The sequence below is a fragment of the Phytophthora infestans genome, genomic scaffold (genome assembly GCF_000142945.1).
Source record: "Phytophthora infestans T30-4 supercont1.111 genomic scaffold, whole genome shotgun sequence".
Lineage (NCBI taxonomy): Eukaryota > Oomycota > Peronosporomycetes > Peronosporales > Peronosporaceae > Phytophthora > Phytophthora infestans.
The window spans coordinates 236,965-257,650 of record NW_003303648.1 but is presented as its reverse complement, the minus strand read 5'-3'; the positions used below and the strand labels follow the sequence as shown (position 1 = coordinate 257,650).

Sequence of the window (20,686 nt, the reverse complement as noted above, 5' to 3'; positions counted from 1 at the left end):
AGCTCCTGGCATGAAATATGCCCTTGTGAAGTTCCGTGTTCACCTTCTGGGCTCTAGGCCCTTTGTGATCTACACAGACCACGCGTCCTTGAAGACGGCGACTAACTCGCCTCACCTCTTCCAAAGGATGGCGAGGTGGCTGTCCTTCTTCGCGGAATACAACTTCCGCGTCGAATACAAGCCGGGCAAGCTCAACGTGCTTGCGGATGCCCTCTCTCGGCGTCCTGACTATGTGTTGGTCTACATCACACGGGTGACAACGGATCTATATGATCGTATACGCATGGCGTATCGGGACGATGAGGCTGTCGCGCCTATCGTCAAATTCCTTATGGCAGGAACGAGCGCAAAGTCCAACTGGCTCTCGTCGCGACAGCGCTCACGGCTCCACCGATATGCGTTGAAGGATGACCTCCTCTATTACCGGGTGGAGCCCAGTGAACCTCCCCGGGTGGTCATACCCAACGACGAGGATCTGAAGTTCGATATCCTCGCGGAGGCGCCCGACGCGCCCTCCAGCGGCCACTTGGGCCGCGAGAAGACCTTTCTGTCGGTCTTCCAGTCTTTCTGGTGGACCCAGATGTACAAGTGGGTCGCCCGGTACGTTACGACATGCGAAACATGTCAGCGGGTCAAACCCGCAGGGCACGCTTCGGCTCCGCTACAGAGCCTGCCCGTACCGGCTGACTGTTGGAAGTCGATGAGTCTTGACTTCATCTTTGGGATTCCTAAACGCTACTACACTCACTGTAGTTAATAGCGTGTTGGGACAAGAGGAATATGAGCCCAAACTGCGGAACTTCCAAGTGAGCTTCGGTAAACTGCTCAAGATGGCGGAGCAGCTCAAGTACAATAGCGACGGTGTTCCCAAGAAGGGGTATGGCAAGGACAGGTACACGTACAAGTGGGCCATGGAGGCGGTTTTCGGGGAGAAGCAGCTGACGGATATCGTGAGCGGCAAGATTGAGCGCGACAAGCTCAGTACGGAAGAAGGCAAGGCGGATTTCGACCTGAAGCAAAAGCAAATTCGGCGGATGATTGGAACATTCGTGCCTAGAGCGATCCTACAACAGATAAAGGACATGGCGTCCGGTACAGATATCTGGGCAGCGCTAGTGGATTTGTTTGAAAACAAGACTAACGAGACCGTGAAAGTTCACACAACAGGGCGTTTGGTGAATGAGCTGTGGAGCATAAAGCTAGCACCCGGCGGCGAAGCGATTCTACATCTAAGCAAGCTGTTCAACATCAAGACTGAGTTGGAAACCTTGAAGTATCTTGTTAAGGACACTGACATGGTGGATATCATGCTAGAGATCCTACCGCAGCAACATGAGCTTGAAAGTCTGAAGACTGCAGTCCGTTACAGTGCTGACGGTAATAGCTTCACACCCACTTAGTGCGCGAAATGACTCGGTCGGCGTCAGGACTACAGGTCGAATTCTACCGCGGCCGGAAAAGTGGAGAAGGACGTGAAGGACTGCAGAAGAGAAGTGGTGTAAGTACTGGGAGCAAAAGCGGAGACAACGGCAAGTCTGATGAATCTGCAGACTCTGGATTCAAAAGGACGAGGAAGTGTTTCGTGTGTAGAGGCACTGATCAGGTGAAGGTGAATTGTCCAGAGAGAGAGCGAAGATGAAAGCTGATGCCGAAAGGCGAAGAAAAGCGGAAAGCACGTGGATGTGTGACTAGCCTTCAGTCGATCTCTGGCACACCGAATTCGAAAACTGGAGATGAGGATGTCGGAGTGGTAACGGGTGCCATTGGAACTTTGAAAATTGGGGAGGTAAATCACAATGAAGTTTCTGGGCAACTCGTGAGTGGAGAGCTGGACATGAATAGCGGCTGTTCGCTCTTTGATACGGCAGTGAACGCTGGCAACTCTGCTGACGTTAAGGCATTCACTGAAGACACAAGCAATTCGCAGAGTGTGCATGCTGTGACTACAGACTTCGCGGCGCGCGTCGTTGTGGCGGCACTGCTGCTTTGTAGTCGGAGGTGAATGGGGTTCAGACCACGTTGGTGTTGAACGATGTGTTGCACGTGCCCGGTGCGAAGTTCGGACTCATTTCACCAGGTCGAGCTGCTGAACAAGGATTGAGCTTTGAGCATGACGGAAATACACACAACTTTAACATACTGGATGAGGGTGTCATAGTGGCTGTTGCCAAACCGGTGGAGGAGACATAGGGATTTTACGCCTCACACTCAAATGAAGGAAGACCACACCACAAGAACATTGCAAACCTGACAGCAGTTGATGGTATTGCATCGCTGGCACAACCGTTTAGCACATACGTGTCCACAGTATCTGAAGACCATGGTGGACATAGGGTTAGTGCGAGGGATGATGTTGACGCAAAAGCAAAAGGAAAAATGGGATGCGTGTCACCTTGCAAAACAGACACATCGTTTGGCCCAGTCCTTTACCGTATTTAAGAATACCAGGTTAATCGGTAATACCAGGTCGAGCCCCTACAAAATGAATCCCGGTGTGTCACCGAGTCCTTCGTGATAAGTTGTTCTGTAAGCAAAGAAAACGAGGTAGATACACGTCCCAGGCCGTCTGCGTCTCGTTCACAAAAATCCGTGGCATGCCCACCAGCGTTCCATTCAAGCGTTTCACCAGCCCCTGAGTTTCTGGATGGTACGCAGCGCAGCACATCTTGTTGATTTATAGCATCTCGAGCGGTGACTTAGACAGATAGAACGTAACAATTATTCCACGGTCAACCCGCACGCGTTCCGGAACGCCATGCTGACAGATCACACCCTATATATTCATGTGTACAAAGGAGGTATTATCCAACGACGCTACGGCGAAAGCCTCGGCCCATCGCGTAAAGCAGTCCACAAAAACCAGCATATAGTTGTTCTCCTCGGAGAGTCCGACTTATGGTCCGATCGCATCCAGCATGAGTAATGAGAACGACCCCAACAAGTTTAGGACTGGCATACGTTACATCAGACCGTTTCTCCATGGTGTATGCCCCTTGCGAAAACCGCATATCGCGCACTCACGCACATACTTAATCACGTCACTTCTCCATCCGTGTAACTAGGCGTGACGGCTTCCTATGTCGGCCGTCTTCGTCCTGCTTAGGTGCGGGAAGAAAAAATCAGCGTGACATTAGTGTTGATCGGTTTCAATGAGCGACAGCAGCACGACAGGAGCGCTTTTAGTTCGGTTCGGCCCAGCTTGTGCTCCCAAGTGGGCGAGGCACATCAAGCCCGCTCTTGATCACATAGTGAGGCGACATCATTAGCACGGTCATGATCAACTGTGGATCGAAAGACAAAGCTTCGTCCTTCGAGACGTCTTCAAGGCTCGTATCCATAGTTCTCGTTCTTGCTCTGCCACTAACTTGTCGTAGTACAGCCCGAAAATGTCAACCAGAGACAGATCAGCTCGAGGGGCACGTCCTTGGTAGCCGTCCTCCTGCACGTTCTGAGTAAGCGGCTCCGGTTCCTCTGGGCTCTCTCAACTGGTCGGCCGCACTAAGAAGAGCTATCCGCGACTGCGATTTGAACGAAGGGGGGGGGCTAACTCAGTTTTCCATCATCCAGGACAGCCGTTTATGCAGGCGGGGGCGCTGCGGCTGTTGAAGAACGGAGCTGGGGACCAGCGATTGATCGCGGAGATGTGCACCGGGCAGTTGCGACCAGCTGCTAGACGGAGTTGGAGAACCGAGAAAGCAGCGTCCGGCTGACAGAGCACACGTGAGATTAGGAAGATGATATCTAATTGCACGTCATATTCTGCGCTCTAAACCTCAGAGCGTGCAGTGCGGAAGAAGGCTGGCTAGAGAACCAGCTTCCATTAGCGGGTTTGGTCGGTGCGTCATCTGGAGCTGCACGGCCACCATCATATTTTTTCGACAGGTCAGCCGTCCAAATGGCGCGTCCGGCTGGTGACGCAATCGTGCCAAGTCGTCCATGTGATCAACAACCCAGGGTTGTGGTGAGCCTTAAGTAGCACTTGAAAAACCATCGCTCAACGCACCGGCTTGACGTTTGTTGTCCTTGTAGTTTCATCGAAAATTCACGTAAGCGCTTGAAGGTCGGCGCGACTTGGCCACGCCCCTACTGACACTTCTCTATTCTTAACTTGAATCCGACCGCACTGAAGTGTTTATGACCTCGAAGCACGTGAGTCAGGTCAGCCGAGAAGTCGACGCTAAACAACACGCAGTCATCAAGATTCACGAGGCAATCTCTCCACTTTAGGTTGACGAGTACGTTCTCTATCAGGCGCGCAAAGCCGGAATGGCGTTACACGAACCGAACGACACGACAAAGTTACCGTAGAGGCTAAACTTGCTCCTGAAAGCCATTTATCCACGCTGTCTATGGGATGGGTTTGATACCAAGAGGAAATATCAACCGAAGCGAACAGCGAACAGCAGCATCGGGTAGCTGGCTTTTGCTGTGACAGTATTCCGCTTCCGATAGCCGATGCAAAATTGAATGCCTCCATCATCATCAGCACCTGACTAGCCCACGGGCTTGTAGACGGTCTGATGAGGACAAGGTCCCGGTGCTTTTGGATTTCCGACTCCATGATGTCGCCTGCTAGCTTCGACACAAGGCCCGGAGGCTGTTTGATTGGTGCATGCGCTTCCAGTGTCGATGCCGGACCTATGGAGAGCCGTCCTTCCTGGCTTCTTCGAGGATACACACTCGACCTTACTAACCGCAGACGATTAGGTTCAAAGCGCACCGACGAATATGCCGTGGCCGCAAACGTTTTCTCCACCTTGTCTCGCCTAAAGGGATTAGTCCCCTTCAGCGTCATTGTCTGTCGCTCCAGATTGGTCACCACGCGGAAGGCTCACAATGCGTCCGCTCTAGTATTCTGTTCACGAGCTACCACAACGACGAGAAGCGTTCTTTCAACCGTTCCAAGTGTCGCTGACAAGTTGATGACCCCGCGCACTCGAATTACATGCCCTGAAACGCTATTCAAAACTCCCTTAATAAGGCTCAGGGACTCGAAATCCCGACTAAGTCGTTTCAACACGCGTTTATCCACGAGGCTGGCGACTGCACCCAAATCATCCAGCACTTCCGACGGAGGGCAGTGGGTAAGGCTGTCCGATAGCACCTGCATTCCGCCGGCACTGCAGATGACGCACTTGCCAGCTGGGATGCCACCTTTATCGTCGCCCGCCGCTCACAACTGTCTACTTCGCGCAGCTTAGGCTGGCTTTGCTCCCTCGACGCGCTCCTTGCATTCGCGAGATATACTTCTGCCCCCCCCCTCTCTATCGCGAGCCTTTCGTTGCTGATTGGTCACCCAAACTTTAATTTGGCTCGTAGATTTGCTTGAAGGGTCGCAGCGATCAGTCACTGTATTTCGGGGTTTCGCCTTCCCCTGTCTCACAACCTGTCGCGAAAAGTTGGGGCCTCTGGCTTAACCTTTGCCTTGCCCAGGCGATCGCCTGATTTAGAAAACCCTCCCTGGTCGTTCCACCCAGTTTAAAATATACTCCCGCAGCGTCTCCTCACCCCGAGCGGCTTTGCCCTTCTTGCCACGCAATGGGGAAACATCTTCCACCATATCTGCTCGCCCCGCGCCCTTCGGACGCTCAGGTTCGAACTTCCTCTTAGCCCCACTCTTGTATAAGGCGTTGTATGCTTGGCTTCGAATAGCGGAGAGCCATCTGAACGAAAGTGCTCTTACTTTCTTTTCAGAAGTCCACGCGGCCGGAACGGCTGTTCATACACACGCGCTGCACGAGCTCGCGATCTTCCGCTTCCACGGCCGTCGCTTCCGAGTTTGCGTGTTCTGATGCCTTCCTTGAGACCGCACCAACCGCAGGTGGCAGCCGTTCCGTTTGCCCACCAGCCTTCTTGGGTTCTTGATTCTCTCGTTTTGCTCATGTCCAAGCTTCCAGCTTCCGGGGATATAAGCCCAACAATACTGAGACGTTCTGAGCTTTCCTGACGAGACTATTCTATTGCATTCCTTTACTTCTACTAAGCTCTCCAGTACCGTACTCAATTCTGGAAGCGTCGGCGCTCCTTGTTCTTCGGCGTTCCACCTGGTACAAAGCAGAATTCTTTGTTCATCCACATGATACAGTGACTTCGCAAGTCCCTTCTCGTACGCCTCGGGTCCATCCATCGTCACTTCGTGACCTCCATCGTGCCCAAGTATGTCCCGCTCCTCGTCGGTAAACAGACGGCCGTAGCGTCCTGTAGAATTCATTCCTTCAGTACATTCGGTTTCTTGAGTGATAGTCGCACTAGCCGCTCATATTACCACAGAAACTTGAATTGACTTTACACATGCGGTGTCTTCAACTGTTCGTTCACCGGCATATCCCTGGATATCAGATGTTGAACTGAAGCGCTCCGTTTCTCCGGTCTCATCGGGAAGTACTTGTTCAAAACGCCCAGCCATTCCATTCTCTCGTTCTAGCGTCACGACCAAGGGTTACGTTGCCTTTTCTGCGCACACTCCTTCCTGCTCATGATCCTTCGAAGAGTCTTTCCGTCTCATTCTTGTTAAAAGCCTATCCGTTCCGCTGGACTGCTCCCGCCTTCCGTTCCTTGGTCAGAGTCAACCCGTTTCATTGATCGTTCCCGTTGTTCATCCCTCGTTTGCGGCCAACCCGTTCCGTTGAGCAGTTCATGTTGCTTGTCCCAGCCAGCCCGCTTTGATGAGTTTCACTTCTCCTTCGTTTCCAGTTCCACTCCACGCACTAGGCAGGAATGCGTGTAGCGCCTTTCATATCCGTCACACCTCTTACGAGAGTCCTCTCATATACACTTGCCGCTCTTCTTCTGGTGGCCCCTCCTATCATTGAGTGTCGCCAAGTAAGCAAGATGAAGGAGTGACACTTCCTTCTCTCCCTCCAGCAAAGAAGCGGAGGTCGACGGCTAGGGAAAGCTCAAGCGTAGCGATAAAGCGGGAGCGGCTTAGCGCCCGGCAGCGATCAGCAGCGATATATACTGAAATAATATGTTTATTCTCGGTTAAGTACTAATCGCACAAATTTTCGAAAGTGATAGAAGATTCTGTCGCACCAGTGGGAGAAAAACAGATTTCTGATTCAATTGGGCAAGGCGACAGGCATGTTGGATCTGACACCTGTATGATATAAGGCGAAGATGGACGTGGTCGCGAGACCTGGCCGAGAGGAGAAAGGCGATGCAACCGCTGCAAGGCGCTGGATCAATTCTCTGTGGAATACAGCTGACCTAGCCCCCCAGGGTCCTAGCGGAACGGGGAACCCCATTTAATGAAGTTTCCTCTTTGTATTGAGAAGCTCCACGGGGTAGCTAAAGTACTCTAGCTTGGACGGACTACAGCGCGCGCCACACCACCCGGAGCACCTCAGCAATAAAGGGGCAGTGGTTCTGTTATAGAAAGAACGTTTTTTTTGTATTTTTACCCCGCGCTACGCGCCGCGCCCCCGACCTACGTTTCCGGTCTCCGCTCTCTCACTGGGCAAAATGTAAAGATTTAGCCAATAACAGACCGTCCAGATTCTCGCACCAGTTCTTTAAAATCAACTTTAAGGAACCTATGCAGTAATGTGGTGGCTCCTTTATTTAATATTAAAACACAGTACGTGACTCCCGGCCGGGCTAAGTTCCATCTCCGCTAGGCACCAGAAATCTGCATACTTGGATCGCATTGCCTCGCGATGATTCTTTGGGGCTTTCACCTGGTTTGCCCTTATCTGCTCACCGTTAGCATCTAATACGCTGACAGTCTTTCGCATCGCGTTCACAATGTACTCATCCAAGTAGCATGGTCGACGACATTCATCGGCTTCACGCAGACCAGCACGCGTGCATTTCGGCTTCATCTTATACACACTACGTTCCACTCTCGCCTCCTCCGATGATGTTTCATCACGATGAGCTCGTTTTCCAGCTACCTTCGGACGTAGTATAGCACTAACATCGACCACTTCGTGCTGTGGCTTCACGTCTTCGGGTACTGAACGTTCATTGTCCGCTTCAGTGGCAAATCAACTGACCACAGAAATAACATCACTTTCCAACAATACTTTCACTTTGATCGGGCTGTGATCCTGCTCCGCAGTCACTGTCTTCAGCTTCATCTACTTCTGAACCAACATGTACTGCAATCAATTCACTTCCATCGCGATCCGCAATGTTGTAGTATTTGGACTCGTCACGTAGTTCCTTCAATGCTGCTGCAATTAAGCTATCCACGGCAGTCTCCGCCTGCTGGCTAGCACACATCTCGCTACCAGCTTCACTTGCTACAGCGTGCTGCGTCAAAGAGTAATTTCCACTAACAACATGATTAAACTCTTCTACGTAGCATGTGATTTTCCCTTACAACATAATTAAACTTAGAGTAATTTCCGCTAACAACATGATTAAACTCTTCTACGTAGCATGTCGACTGAGTAGGCCGTCGTTCACATCCATTATCATCATGGTTATGTTCACCGTCTGGAACCTTATCCTCCACTCATCAGTTCTTTTCTGCACTCACATCATCGAGTAAGTCCTCCCCTCTTTGAGTTCCGTGGCCTCGTCACTCAGCGACTCGGCGATTGTAGTTTCCGGGGCTTGTTCAGAGCGCAACACCTCCAGTTCGGTTTCCTGCTCTGTATCGATCTCATGTCGATCACGGTAAAGTACCTCCTCCTCCTCCTTAACACGTAGATCTGAAACAAACTTCACTGTTAGCTCTTATGGAAAATGCACCTTGTATCCAACCACGTCTTCCGCATACCCAAGAACAAACCCTACTCTGGCATTGTCGTGATGCTTACGACAGCCTGGCGTTGGTGGTATGTGCACGTAAGCCAATGCTTCAAAGTCTCTGATGTGATGAAGATCTGGTTTCACACCAAACATTTTCTCGTACGGAATACCTTGTACCCCCACGCTGAACACCCGATTCTTTACGTAAACTGCGTTGTTCATGACCTCTGGCCACAGACTGCGCAGAAACCCCGCCTGGATCAACATCGACTTAGTCATGCCGACCAACGACGGATGCGTGCGCTCGCACAGGTTCAATTAAGAGCACTTTGGACCAACTTTGGAGTGTTCGATACCTCCCGCAGCGCTCCATCTGTCAATGTCCGCGTTAACGAGCCCATCGCTTGTCTGTCAATACTTGGCACACCTTAAAGATTTTCCGATCACTACCAGAGCAAGTTAGTCCTGCCTGTCTCTCAGCCTAGGGAATGTATTGATTCAAGTGCTTGTTCACTACCTCGCTTGACCTGCTTGTTAGCATGCGAATAGTCACAGACCGAGCGTAGCCATCCAGAATCACCAGCATTGCCTTGTACCGAGTTCCGTTTCCCTTGCTTGGAATCAACAGATCTGCAAACAACACTTAATTTGGCTTCTCGATCCCTCTATCAAGTTCAGCTCTGCCGTAGCTAAGGTCGAATAAGATAAGTTATTGGGGCGCTGTCAGCTCGTTATAGAAGTATAACTGTAGGCTGAGCAAACAAGGTGTAAAAAGAGTGGATTGTTATGGCGACAGCTTTAATGAGCTCGATATTTTTATCATAATGCACTGACATTGATCTCGATGGACTACTACTGTTCTATTTTTCTTTGTCAATGCCTCAACGGGTAAGAGCATCTCCTGCGGCAAGTCCTTCTTACAAAGTCTTTATGGACGGCTTTTAGACACGAGGTTTCCTGATTTGGCAGCCTTTGTCTCGGGTCTCATGTCTTATAGCACCAGATTAGATTGTTTTTATCAGATCGAAACGCATAGGTTGCACTCAATTCACTAAGTCATGATTCTTTCTTTCGGTTAAACCTTCAGTAGGACCTGCCACCGGAAGCTTAAAAAGTTTAGCCATGTCTAAACGCGTTACTTTTACTCTAAAGGTAAAATGCCAGTTTAAGTCAGTGACAGATGACCAACTTTAAAAGCTCGTAATTTTCAACGGACATTGAAGATGAGAATAAAACAACCACGACTGGATTTATCAGAATCTCGTCTTTCTTATTGTTAAGCGAACACATTAATTGAGTACTATTCGGCCATCAGTGGCGGTTTACAATTACCATCTTTTTTCGTCGTGTGCCAGTTTAAGACAATTTGAAACTTGACTTGAGTATGGACAAAGGACTTTTATGTACGATCGTGCACGTACTGTTGAATTTCTGTAAATTCCGATTAGAACTCACGTAAAATTATAACCTTGACTTGGATCATAATAGATGGTGTATTAAAATCCGGAGTATTTAGAAGCTCACCTCAAACAGAACCGTATCACTGCTAGCAACTTCTGACTGCTGCTGCACTAGCACCAATTCGCTCTCCATGCCTTGTTCCTCTTTGTGTTTGTGCTCGTTCTCGTGGTTGTGATCATGGTATTGCGTTTGATGAAGCTCCTGGTCCTGGTAGTGCATACCACTTTATATAAGATTATGTAGAAACTCTGTCTCTCTGCGATTTTCTTGTTCGCTTCGGCGCGTTTCGTTGGGAGGGCTGGTCAGGTTGCTGAAGCATCTCACGCGTTAACAATCTACCAGCCACTGTCTTGGTTCTTCTTTTCCTACTCTGCTTTTGTTGGCGAGCATGCAGAAGCAAGATATCGTGCTGTACTGTCTCCTTGTATCGCAGCCAAGAAGCCTTTTTGACGGTAGCGGAAACTCCGTTGTGTTGGAAATTGAGTAGCTTCACGTGCATTTTTTCAAGACTTAACGGAAAAATGCCGCAGCTCTGAAATCCAGATGAGATATTGCTGTTGAAATTGCAACTTGTCCACGCTAGTGCGGCCATTTGAAGAGCCTTTTCCTTGCTGATAGTATTAATCCCGTTAGCTCGAATAATAGCATCAATACGATCTTGGAGCGTATTTTTGAACGAAGAAAATACGGCAGTATCCAATGGCTGCAGTAAGTGTGTGCCGTTGGAATACTTTTTTCGGCTTTCTTGGGCAGAGTGGGATCAGGTCCGCGCCGTTTTCTGAAGGTGTACGGGCCATTATTCCCGTTCTCACGCCAACTAACGTCCTCTCTAACCCACCGGAACAAGTTTCGAGCTGGAACACCGCTCTCCTCGCCAATAGCTTCAATGTTGCCTCCCTCGCGAATAGACCTCACCAATTCCATCCTCTTCTTGCTGCTATACGTTGTGCGACACTTCATGGTTGGAAGCCAGATCAAAACTGACAGGTATTCGTGGAGGCGAGCGTCGCTCTAAAAATAACCAATCAGATGCATCTACGACTGCTATTGGTGCGCCTTAAACTGATCCAAATGTCTTAAACTGGCATTTTACCTTATGACACCTTGCCACTGGAGATGCTCTAACCCAATGTATCTTTTTCTAAGTCATCACTCTGTATTCACTCATTAAACTACTACGAACTACTATGTACTTGTGTAGTACTAGTATTAAACGAACGAGTTGCAAGTTATCCTACAGCAAAAATATGTTTTCCCAGGTTTAAGGCACACGGGGTCACATTACATGACCACGATATAGTATCCTGAAAACAAACATGTTTTGGAAAAGCGCTCTTTTATTCGCTTAGCCGTAACGAAACCTGAACGCGCTCTTTGAATTCCCATGGTATACGTACCAGATGAGTACCCGCTACAAACACCTCACTGTGCGCTTTGTTTTGTTTCGAACAATGTACTTACTGAGCTTCTGGTGGTACGTCTGGAGCACTGTCCACGGAAGCGAATAGGCGTACCCTGGAACCGTAAGCATTTGGCTAAAAGCGGTCATTAGGTCGCGTCGTATCATCTGGTAGAGAATCCAATATTTTGAATTTGTGCACGATTACTGCACTATGCTTCAACTGTGGGATGCGAAAACGCACCAAAATTCGATCCTTCATTTGGCGTATCACCTTTTACTCAGCTTTCGATCACATCACCTATCCCTGCTCGCATGAAGGAGGGCTGATAAAACTTCGACTGCCTCCATTATCCAAAGCGCTTGATAGCGCTCTTTCCGGATTCCAGTTTCACCATGACTCTCACCGGTGGGGTGGCGTCCATCGAGGGCGTTATCCCTCCAACGAACATGTATTAATCGTCGCTTGATCTTTCATCTCCTTGTTGGCGTTGCCCCATGCGGATTGGACAGACACGCTGTTGTTGCTGAGGCCCGAGGACCACGACGTTGTTCCACTTGCTGGTGCTCGTCTTGTTGGTGGTCCTGCCGCAGAGCGCGGTACTCCTGCTTGTTGTGACTAGTCGTTCTGTGAAAGGTGCAGTACTTACTACTGGTTGAAGCTGAAGAATTGTGGATGTTACCACCACGACCACGGTTGCCACCTCGATGGTGTTGCTGACGATTGTTGCTGTTGCCGTGGCGATGATAGTTGCTGTTAGGTCGACGTCCACTGTTAGGACCTTGGTGTGGATTGCCATTTCTATTCTCGGGACCTCCGTCACGTTGAAGTCGCTGCTCGCCTTACTCGATTAGTTTGAAGAAAGGAACAAGAGCAGCGACAGTAGCATAGACTTGTCTCCTTGTATCATACTTGTTTTGCCACTCATAGGGTCAGCCACGCTTGTAAAGTCGACAGAGTGCATCTTCGCACATGGGCGAGCTCTCTGAGAGTCGTGTTAGTGTGTGTTCCATGCGCACCGGCGCGCGAAACCGGTTGCTGTATTCGGCAATCGACTCACTACGGGGTTTTCGGATCTCGCATATATCTTCTTGAAGTTTCTCGCTATACTCCACATGTAGAACTACTATTGAGGTCTTTTATAGGGCAGATGAACTCGTCGTCCATGCGCACGTCGTGGTCGCTGAACGCCGCGTCCTCTAACCCCTCGCGAGGGCCCCCTTCTAGAAAGATGGTGGCGTTCAGAAACTTGTCTTCAGCATTCCAATGCTACAGATTTGCGAGTTGCTTGAAATGGTAGACCCATTCGAGAAAATCTTTCGGGCCACCACCGTTGAACATCGGCATCTTCTCGGCTACGACTTCTTCGGTTGTGTCCTTCTCCATGTTATCCGGGCGTACTGTGATGGAGTACGTGAGACAACGCTCCTTGTCGCCTTTCTTCGTAGAGTCGCTCATGGTTGACAGGCCGACGGGTGCACCAGGTCGCTGATTTGAAAATGTTCAAAGTATCTTAACCACTTGAGTCCTTGAATATAAATTGAGAGCTGGTAGATTGAATGCTTGTCAATCCTGGCTTTTGCTAGCAGCCCCCCCTTAAAAGCTCGCTGCCCATGCAGTGTCCTGAGTGCGCACCCATCGTGTGCACCCAGAGCAACTAGACGCACCCTAGCGACAGCGGACATGCGCTTGAAACATCAGGGTGCGGCAGGAGTTGTCACAGCTTCTGATACAGGAATCGTTATCATTGTAGTACGAAAAAAAGAAGTGAATAACTATTACGAATAAATAGTGAATTGCTATTATGGCCGCGAAACAACAGCGATCTTGCTGAGACTGTACACTTCAGCCCAGGCAAACGGCTGAAGCAGCAGACTCTTTCTCCATCATGGTCCCTGAGCTCAACGGTCGCCTGAACCCAGCGGAAAGGGGAATAATTATCATTGTTGTACGAAACAAAATGTGAATAACTTTTATGAATATAAAAGTGAATTGCTATTATATAGACGAAGCATTTTCGGTAGAAGCCGCAGTTTTCTCTTCCCCCTAGCACTACCTGGACTCACGCCTTTCTCGTATTTCTGTTAAGCGCTACCATTTAACTGCTCTCGTTTAGCCGAGAAGCGGCTAACAGCCTCTTCAGCGTAATCCTTGTCTGGCCAACCGCTATGCACCTCAGCTACAACCTGTACATATAGCCCCACAATTTCCATTAATCTGACATTTATACAACAAGTGAAACATTCGGCGGGACCCCGGGGTCCCATCCGGACCCCGGGGCTCTCATAAGTAACGGTACAAAACAGTACCAACTTTTGTTTTGGCTGCTGATGTCTCTAGAGGTGTTTCCACGACTACATTTGTAGAGCTGATATGCTGCCGAACTGTCAGTATGGGTGTTTTCTGGGGCGATGACGATGCCTTGGAATGACGCTCAGAGACTTCACAGTAATATCTGACATATTATTGTTCAATATGGCAGCTAGATGCTCTTGCTTGCAGGGCCCAAGGACTTCACAGCAATATCTGATATTTTAGGGCCGTTAATAACTTCTGGATGCTCGTTCACGCGACGCTGGGGTTAGTAACACCTTTTCTGATGGAATGTGTGCCGCAGGCCTCCGAGAAAATAATATCAATACCGCAATTACTACCTATTTGTTATTATACTACGGATTATTGTTTTTTCGGGATAATAATATAGTGTGATACGGACGGAATAATACAAATATAAAGGCTTACCGTTCGAGTGGCTTGCAGCCACCCATTCCTCTCCACCAGCCATTTTTCAGCGCCTAGTTCACTTTCAATCTTTGAGAAGACGGTCATTCTTGATTTACATCATGTCGTCCCAGCAACTCGCCGCTTTCTTCTACACCGTTCTCGAGCCTGGGCTCTACCGGTGCAACATCTGCGAACAGCCACGCAAGCAAGCCCAGCGCCCAGGCTACACAAACCTGATCTCTCACCTGAACTCGAAGCATCCCACTCACGGCGAGGAGTATGCTGAGTTTCAGCGCCGAAACCTGACCTCCCTCGAGATTTTTGGATTCGTGGACGAAACGACGACTCACATGTACGACTGGCTACGCTGGATTGTCGAGCGGAATCTCCCTCTGTGCGAGGTTGAGAACCCACTAACGAGACAGTTAGTTCGCATGAAGCCTACCTCAGCGGAGACGCTGAAGACCTACATGCAACGAGTCGCTGAACGTGTCGGCAACACCATCGCCGAGGAGATGGGCGAGTGTTTCGGTGTTATGTTTGATGGATGTAGCTCTTGCTCGCAAAAATACACTGAATATTGCGGCATTGCGGATTATTGTTTGTCTTGATACGCCACTATGTATTGCTGATGCCACAGCTGCCTGCGTATACTGCCTATTGTATTTTAGGAGGCCTGGTAAGGAGTTGGTCTTACCTTTTCTTGTCAAAACGCGTTGTCAGCTGCTGCTATTTGATTGGCTTGCTAGTTGCGCCTGTCAAAATCTATAATGAGAAATCTTAGCTGATTATACATTTTCCGATAGTGTGTTCAGGGAGTAGGAGAACGCACCGTTGGGGTAGTTTTTCTTGCAATTACACATTTATTGCGTGATTTTCACTACCGTTGGAAGATATGATCTTTAATTATTTTAATAAGATACTGAACCCAGTTAGCGTCGCGTTCTTCAAACTCACCAACCTCAATCCAACGCAAACGGTGGGTGAGTGAACGGCTCAATGGAGGCCATATAACAGAAACTAAACCGCTGAAGCGTAAGTTACTACAAGTTCGTAGTATAGTACAACCCCTCCATGTTTTTATACTAAGAAACATATAATCCTTTTTTTTTACTACAAGTACAGTAAATTGCTTTGAGCTAAAACCGACAAACATGTCAGTGGAGTAACCAAAAGGAGCGTAAATTCATTTTCGAACCTTTGTATCTTTTTACTATAATGACATTATCATCACAACTCAGATGCGCGAGTACAGAAGTCGCTCTTTTCACTCAATAGCACATTCCTCTACACCGACAGCTTTTTGGTAATCTCAGCGAAGCTCTGCCCCTGAATCTTAGCTATCTCCAGCTCGACGTCCGTTGGCTGGCGTGATCCGTCCGCGTTTGCGAGGGTACCAGCGCCCCACGGACTGCCACCGTGAATCTCCTCGTTGGTGCCAACAAGTGGGGATCGATATCCCAGGGGCACGAAAGTCATACCTTGGTGAGCAATGAACGGGGTCATGCTCATGGCGGTGGTCTCCTGGCCACCACCAAGTGACGCGGAGCTGAAGAAAATGCCGCACGGCTTGCCGATCAGACCTCCTTTGGCCCACAGGCCACCGCAAGCGTAAAAAGGCCTTTGACTTGAGTCGGTAGCATACCGAAACGAGTCGGGAAGCCCAGAAGAGTGCCGTCGGCGTCCTTCAGCACGTCAGGGGTGGCGACAGGTAGGTCAGACTTAGGCGGAGCATGCAGAGCCTTGAGGAGATCGTCGTTCAGAGTCTCCTAGATCTGGTATACACTGGCCTTGACACCAGGGACAGACGTCACGCCGGCCTTGATAGACGACGCCAGTTTGGCGACGTGGCCGTACATGGAGTAGTAGATGATAGCGACGTTCGTCATGGCCGATCAGTTGGTAACGACGCAAATTGAGCTATGCTCATTGCTCTAATACTGTCAGGAGGTCAGTCTGATACGGTGACAGTGGCCACTGTGATCAAGTGATCAGAGTTGATCACGTACATGTCATGTCCGTGTACAAATGTCCACTTGGCAGTTGTTTTGATTCAACGTGGCGGTCTCTCAGATTACCTAAACGTGTTCTAGATCTAAATCTGTATATTTATACTAATTCCCCACTAATTAAACAAAAACTACCATGGCGAGGAATGGGGAGGAGGACCTCTCGTTGGACGATGCAGCTCTATCTGCCGCCCTACTGCCAGGCTTCCTGGACGAACTAAACGACGCGGATCTCCTGTCTCCGTCAGGCCCCAGTTCTCTGTCTCACCTACCTTCGTTCGCTGAGTATCAAATATCTTCCGAAGCGTCCCACGTGCCCATTTTCGGTCAGTTCTCGACGGCTATTACTCCGTCTCCGCTGCTAACCGGACTAACAACCAGTTCAGCAGTTACGGGGCTGCATGTTATGCCGTCTGTGGGTCAAATCGAGGCCGAAATGAAGCCAACAGCGTCTCCAAATGGTGAAACACTAGGCGAATTAGTAGTAAACCGACCGCCGATGCAAAACTCGACGCGTAAACGACAGAAAGAAGAGCTCACGTATCTCCGCAATAAGGTACATACACTGGAGCAACAGCTGGAGACCAGGCGACAAGAACTGATGACCTCAAAAGGTCCCGACAAAGAGAACAACGCTCTGACCGTCCAGATCAGAGGCCGACGCGGACGCGCCATGCGCTGGCAACGCATCGCCAAGCACCAATTGGTGGAGAAACAACGAGCTGAACTTCAAAATCTACAGCTAAGAGCGTCACTTGTAGATCAGCTCAAACTGGCTCGTAGTTTACAGAAACTACTTAAGAAAAACGCATCTAGGAAGGACGGGGGCACAGAGGCGGCGCAGCTCCAGACGCGACTAGAGTTTAGTAATTACTGCACTGGCACTAGTGAGGACTCACTGTACGAACAACTGCTACGAGACATGGACGCAGTGTACGCAGAAGTGGACACAGTCTGTGCCAGACACCCAGTCATGCAGAGTCTAGAGGAAGGCTCCGGTGTCTCTAGCCTTCATGTGGGCGAGACGGAGGCCTTGTACTTGGAAGCCACAAATTCCAAGGTAGTCCCCTTCAGGATGGAAGAGACATGCTCAGCCGTGTGGCGGTGTTTATCAAAGGACCACTTAAAACTGGCTGATGGGACGTATCATGGGGTGGCTACCTCGCCCGATACTATCCGCGCAAAAGCTGTCACGACGCTGCGAGTGGATAAAACTGCAGCACACTTGCAGATGCGCTTCGCCATGAAGAAATACGTGGAGCCACAGCGTGTGGTGATTACTCTTCAGTGTGCTTCAGAGAGTGAAGGTCCTCGCGATCTGCTTCATGGACTCAAGATGATGCAACGCGCGTGGGTTGTTATCCGACCTGTGCCCTTTGAAGATGGCGATGATGAGACGATTATCCAGCTGTGTATGCGTCTTACTCCGTCATTGTCAGCTCGTGTCCTTGATACGCCAGGTCAACGAACTGGAGCCATCACGGAGCTGCTTCTTGCGGCAGTTCATCGGAATCTAGGGTGGCTGTTTCAAACAGTTGAGAATATCTTGATGGAGCACAATTTTCGAAGTACGCCACTTTGAATGAAATTTGCGCCGAAGCTGAAAGTTGATTATCTGAGAACGTGTTGCGGCAACTTTACTGTGACAATTGAAGTGTTGCTGGCAACAACGTGGTACCGCAAATGACATAATGGCTTCGTCACACCACTTTTTCAAAGAGGAGCCACCTAGAAATAGCATCTTGGAAATATGTCGGGCAACCAATCACCGTACGCCAACTCAAGCTTGACAAGCATGACAAATGGCTACATTCCAGTGGTCGCAGTTGCCGGAAGTTCGTTCTCCCTTTGAAGTAGACACAGCTACATTTTGCGTTTACCAACCAGCCGACACAAAACAATACAAACACAGCATGAGCAATCTCGTTTCTCAATACCTAGAAGCAGCGCTAGACCGCATGGCCAACTACTGGACGAAGCCAAGTCGAATTCTCCTACTTGGTCTGGACGGTGCTGGCAAGACAACGCTGCTGTACAAAATGAAGCTTGGAGAAGCCGTGACCACCATCCCGACCATCGGGTTCAACGTCGAGACTTTTTAATACAAGAATATCGAGTTCACTGCCTGGGATATCGGCGGTCAGAGCAAACTGCGACCCTTGTGGCGCTTCTACTACGAAGGGGCCGATGCTGTAGTGTTCGTCATCGACTCGGCCGATCGCTATCGGATCGACGAGGCAGTCCAAGAGTTGCACCGTGTCTTTGAGGACGATGCACTTCGCGACTGTAAGCTACTTGTTCTGGCCAACAAACAGGACCACCCAGGCTGTATGAACGTCGAAGAGCTCCGCGAGAAATTGGCGCTACATCGAGTGACAAGAAACCCGTCGCATATATCGAAGACAGTGGCTGTGTCAGGACAAGGCGTTGACGAAGGCATGATGTGGCTCAGCAAGGTCGTCACTGGCAAATAGCGTCATCATAACGAGCAGAACGTGCAACTCTTTTTTAGTTTATGAAGTTCATTAAATCATGATAAAAACAAAAGAATTTTATAGACAACGCCATCATTTATGGTACTGTAATAGGAAGCTACAGTGCCTACGGTAATTAGTCTGTGTGAATAAATAGTCACAGTTCGAAATTAGTCACACCGTTCGAATGTGAGACTAATTACCGTGAGCAAGAAAATGTCGTGTTCAAAATTAGTCTGAGTTCATAATTAGTATCACCTTATTTTGGGCATGCAGTGGAAAAGACTGGCCCGGTTTACACTCCTGGGGTGAGACATTAATTAGTCTAAGTGTGACTAATTCTACCACACCTTAAATAGTCAGAGTGCATAATTAACCACACTCATACTAATTTAGGTGAGCAGAGTCTGCAGCACCTCACATAAATTAGTATGAGTGAGACTAAATACCGTAGCTACTGTAGTAGTACCGTACTCGTCCTGACAACCAACCCGGGCTTCGCTCTTGTATCGCGTCCATAAAGCGCCGATGGTTCCGACAAAAAACCGAGCTAAACAAATAGTCACGACATCATTAACAAGTTGTTGACGACAACACCGATGAAAGTGAAGATACAGAGCGTGAGCGTCAAGCGTTTTCTTGCTGGCGTACTGTACACTGCGCCACTATTAATATCATCGACAGCCAACCAGTAGCGCCATTGCATCACTGCAATTACCGCCTGGACGTCACTGAGCTGCTTGGCAATGTCCCCGATTGGAAATGCCATCGAGATCACTTGCTCCAAGTATGGGCACGAGAGAAACGCGTCAACTGGACGGTTCTAATGAATCCCTTACGCTGGATGCCCTTCAACCGTCGACGTTAAATAGCGTTAAACTGGTGCGATGACACAAGTGCCAACATGCACGTGACATCGATGCACTGTATCCTGCAGTTAACTTGAGCTTTCATCCGCCCCCAATAAAGCACAAAGCTCCGGAAGCTCATTGTCCATTTCTCGTCTTGGTACACACTTGAGCACCGCCAACAGCAACAATTATGGTGACTTGGGTGGAGAACTACCGCAACGCTAACTGGCCGATGGTGTACTACCTCGCGCTGGTGCACATTGGCGCCGTCGTAGGCGCTACCTGTCTTCCGGAATGCAAGACGCAGACGTACTGGTGGTTCTTCGGTCTCTACGTGCTCAACGGTTTGGGTATCACCATGGGTGCGCATCGGTTGTGGGCACACCGCAGCTACAAGGCTTGCGGTCTCGTCCGCTTTCTTCTCATGCTTTGCAACTCCATGGCTAACCAGGGTACCATTTTCCACTGGAGCCGTGACCATCGGGTGCACCACAAGTACTCGGACACAAGCGCTGACCCACACAACTCGGGTCGTGGCTTCTTTTCGCACACATGGGATGGCTACTGGTCAAGAAGGACCCCAAGGTGGTAAAGGCCGGCGAAGGTCTCAACTACGACGACTTGTGGGCCGACTGGACTGTCGTGCTGCAAGAGAAGCTCAACCCATGGGGCAACCTATTCATGTGCTTCGTATTTCCTATGCTGGTGACTATGCACTTCGCCGGTGAGAACTGCTTCAACGCGCTGTTTGTATGCGGCTTCTTACGCTACGTGCTTGACTTGCACGCGACGTGGCTGGTCAACAGCGCCACGCACTTCTACGACTCGGCGGAGTATGATGACACTATCTGTCCACGTGACAACTGGGTGGTGTCTGTCTTCGCACTGGGCGAGGGCAGTGGTGACGTAGGGTTCGTCACGGGGGGATTGTTCTCCATGTGTCGATCGCTTCTAAGAGTAGGAGCCATTTAAATGTGAATACACTTAAATGTCAACTTTAGGAAACTAATCAGGAAGTAACGTAAACACGTAAGTGCCGGGCAAAAGGCCGCGACAGGACTGCGGTGTCT

The 20,686-nt window shown here is 49.6% G+C and overlaps 4 protein-coding genes across 4 annotated transcripts; 3 read left to right on the top strand and 1 right to left on the bottom strand.

Moving 5' to 3' along the window:
- Positions 1-15,569: 15,569 nt before the first annotated feature.
- Positions 15,570-16,171, bottom strand: PITG_19721 (P25 protein; the record flags this gene model as incomplete). The annotated part of the gene is made up of 3 exons (XM_002896003.1): positions 15,570-15,868; positions 15,928-15,967; positions 16,067-16,171. 3 exons carry the CDS (start codon positions 16,169-16,171, stop codon positions 15,570-15,572), a joined length of 444 nt encoding a protein of 147 aa, XP_002896049.1.
- Positions 16,172-16,790: 619 nt separating this feature from the next.
- PITG_19720 (uncharacterized protein) lies at positions 16,791-17,873 on the top strand (the record flags this gene model as incomplete). Its single annotated transcript, XM_002896002.1, has 2 exons — positions 16,791-17,546; positions 17,592-17,873. 2 exons carry the CDS (start codon positions 16,791-16,793, stop codon positions 17,871-17,873), a joined length of 1,038 nt encoding a protein of 345 aa, XP_002896048.1.
- Positions 17,874-18,204: 331 nt separating this feature from the next.
- Positions 18,205-18,765, top strand: PITG_19719 (ADP-ribosylation factor family; the record flags this gene model as incomplete). The annotated part of the gene is made up of 2 exons (XM_002896001.1): positions 18,205-18,371; positions 18,438-18,765. The coding sequence occupies 2 exons, from the start codon at positions 18,205-18,207 to the stop codon at positions 18,763-18,765; spliced, it is 495 nt and encodes a 164-aa protein (XP_002896047.1).
- Positions 18,766-19,806: 1,041 nt separating this feature from the next.
- PITG_19718 (acyl-CoA desaturase, putative) lies at positions 19,807-20,455 on the top strand (the record flags this gene model as incomplete). Its single annotated transcript, XM_002896000.1, has 4 exons — positions 19,807-20,149; positions 20,221-20,299; positions 20,346-20,407; positions 20,451-20,455. 4 exons carry the CDS (start codon positions 19,807-19,809, stop codon positions 20,453-20,455), a joined length of 489 nt encoding a protein of 162 aa, XP_002896046.1.
- Between the last annotated feature and the right edge of the window lie 231 nt (positions 20,456-20,686).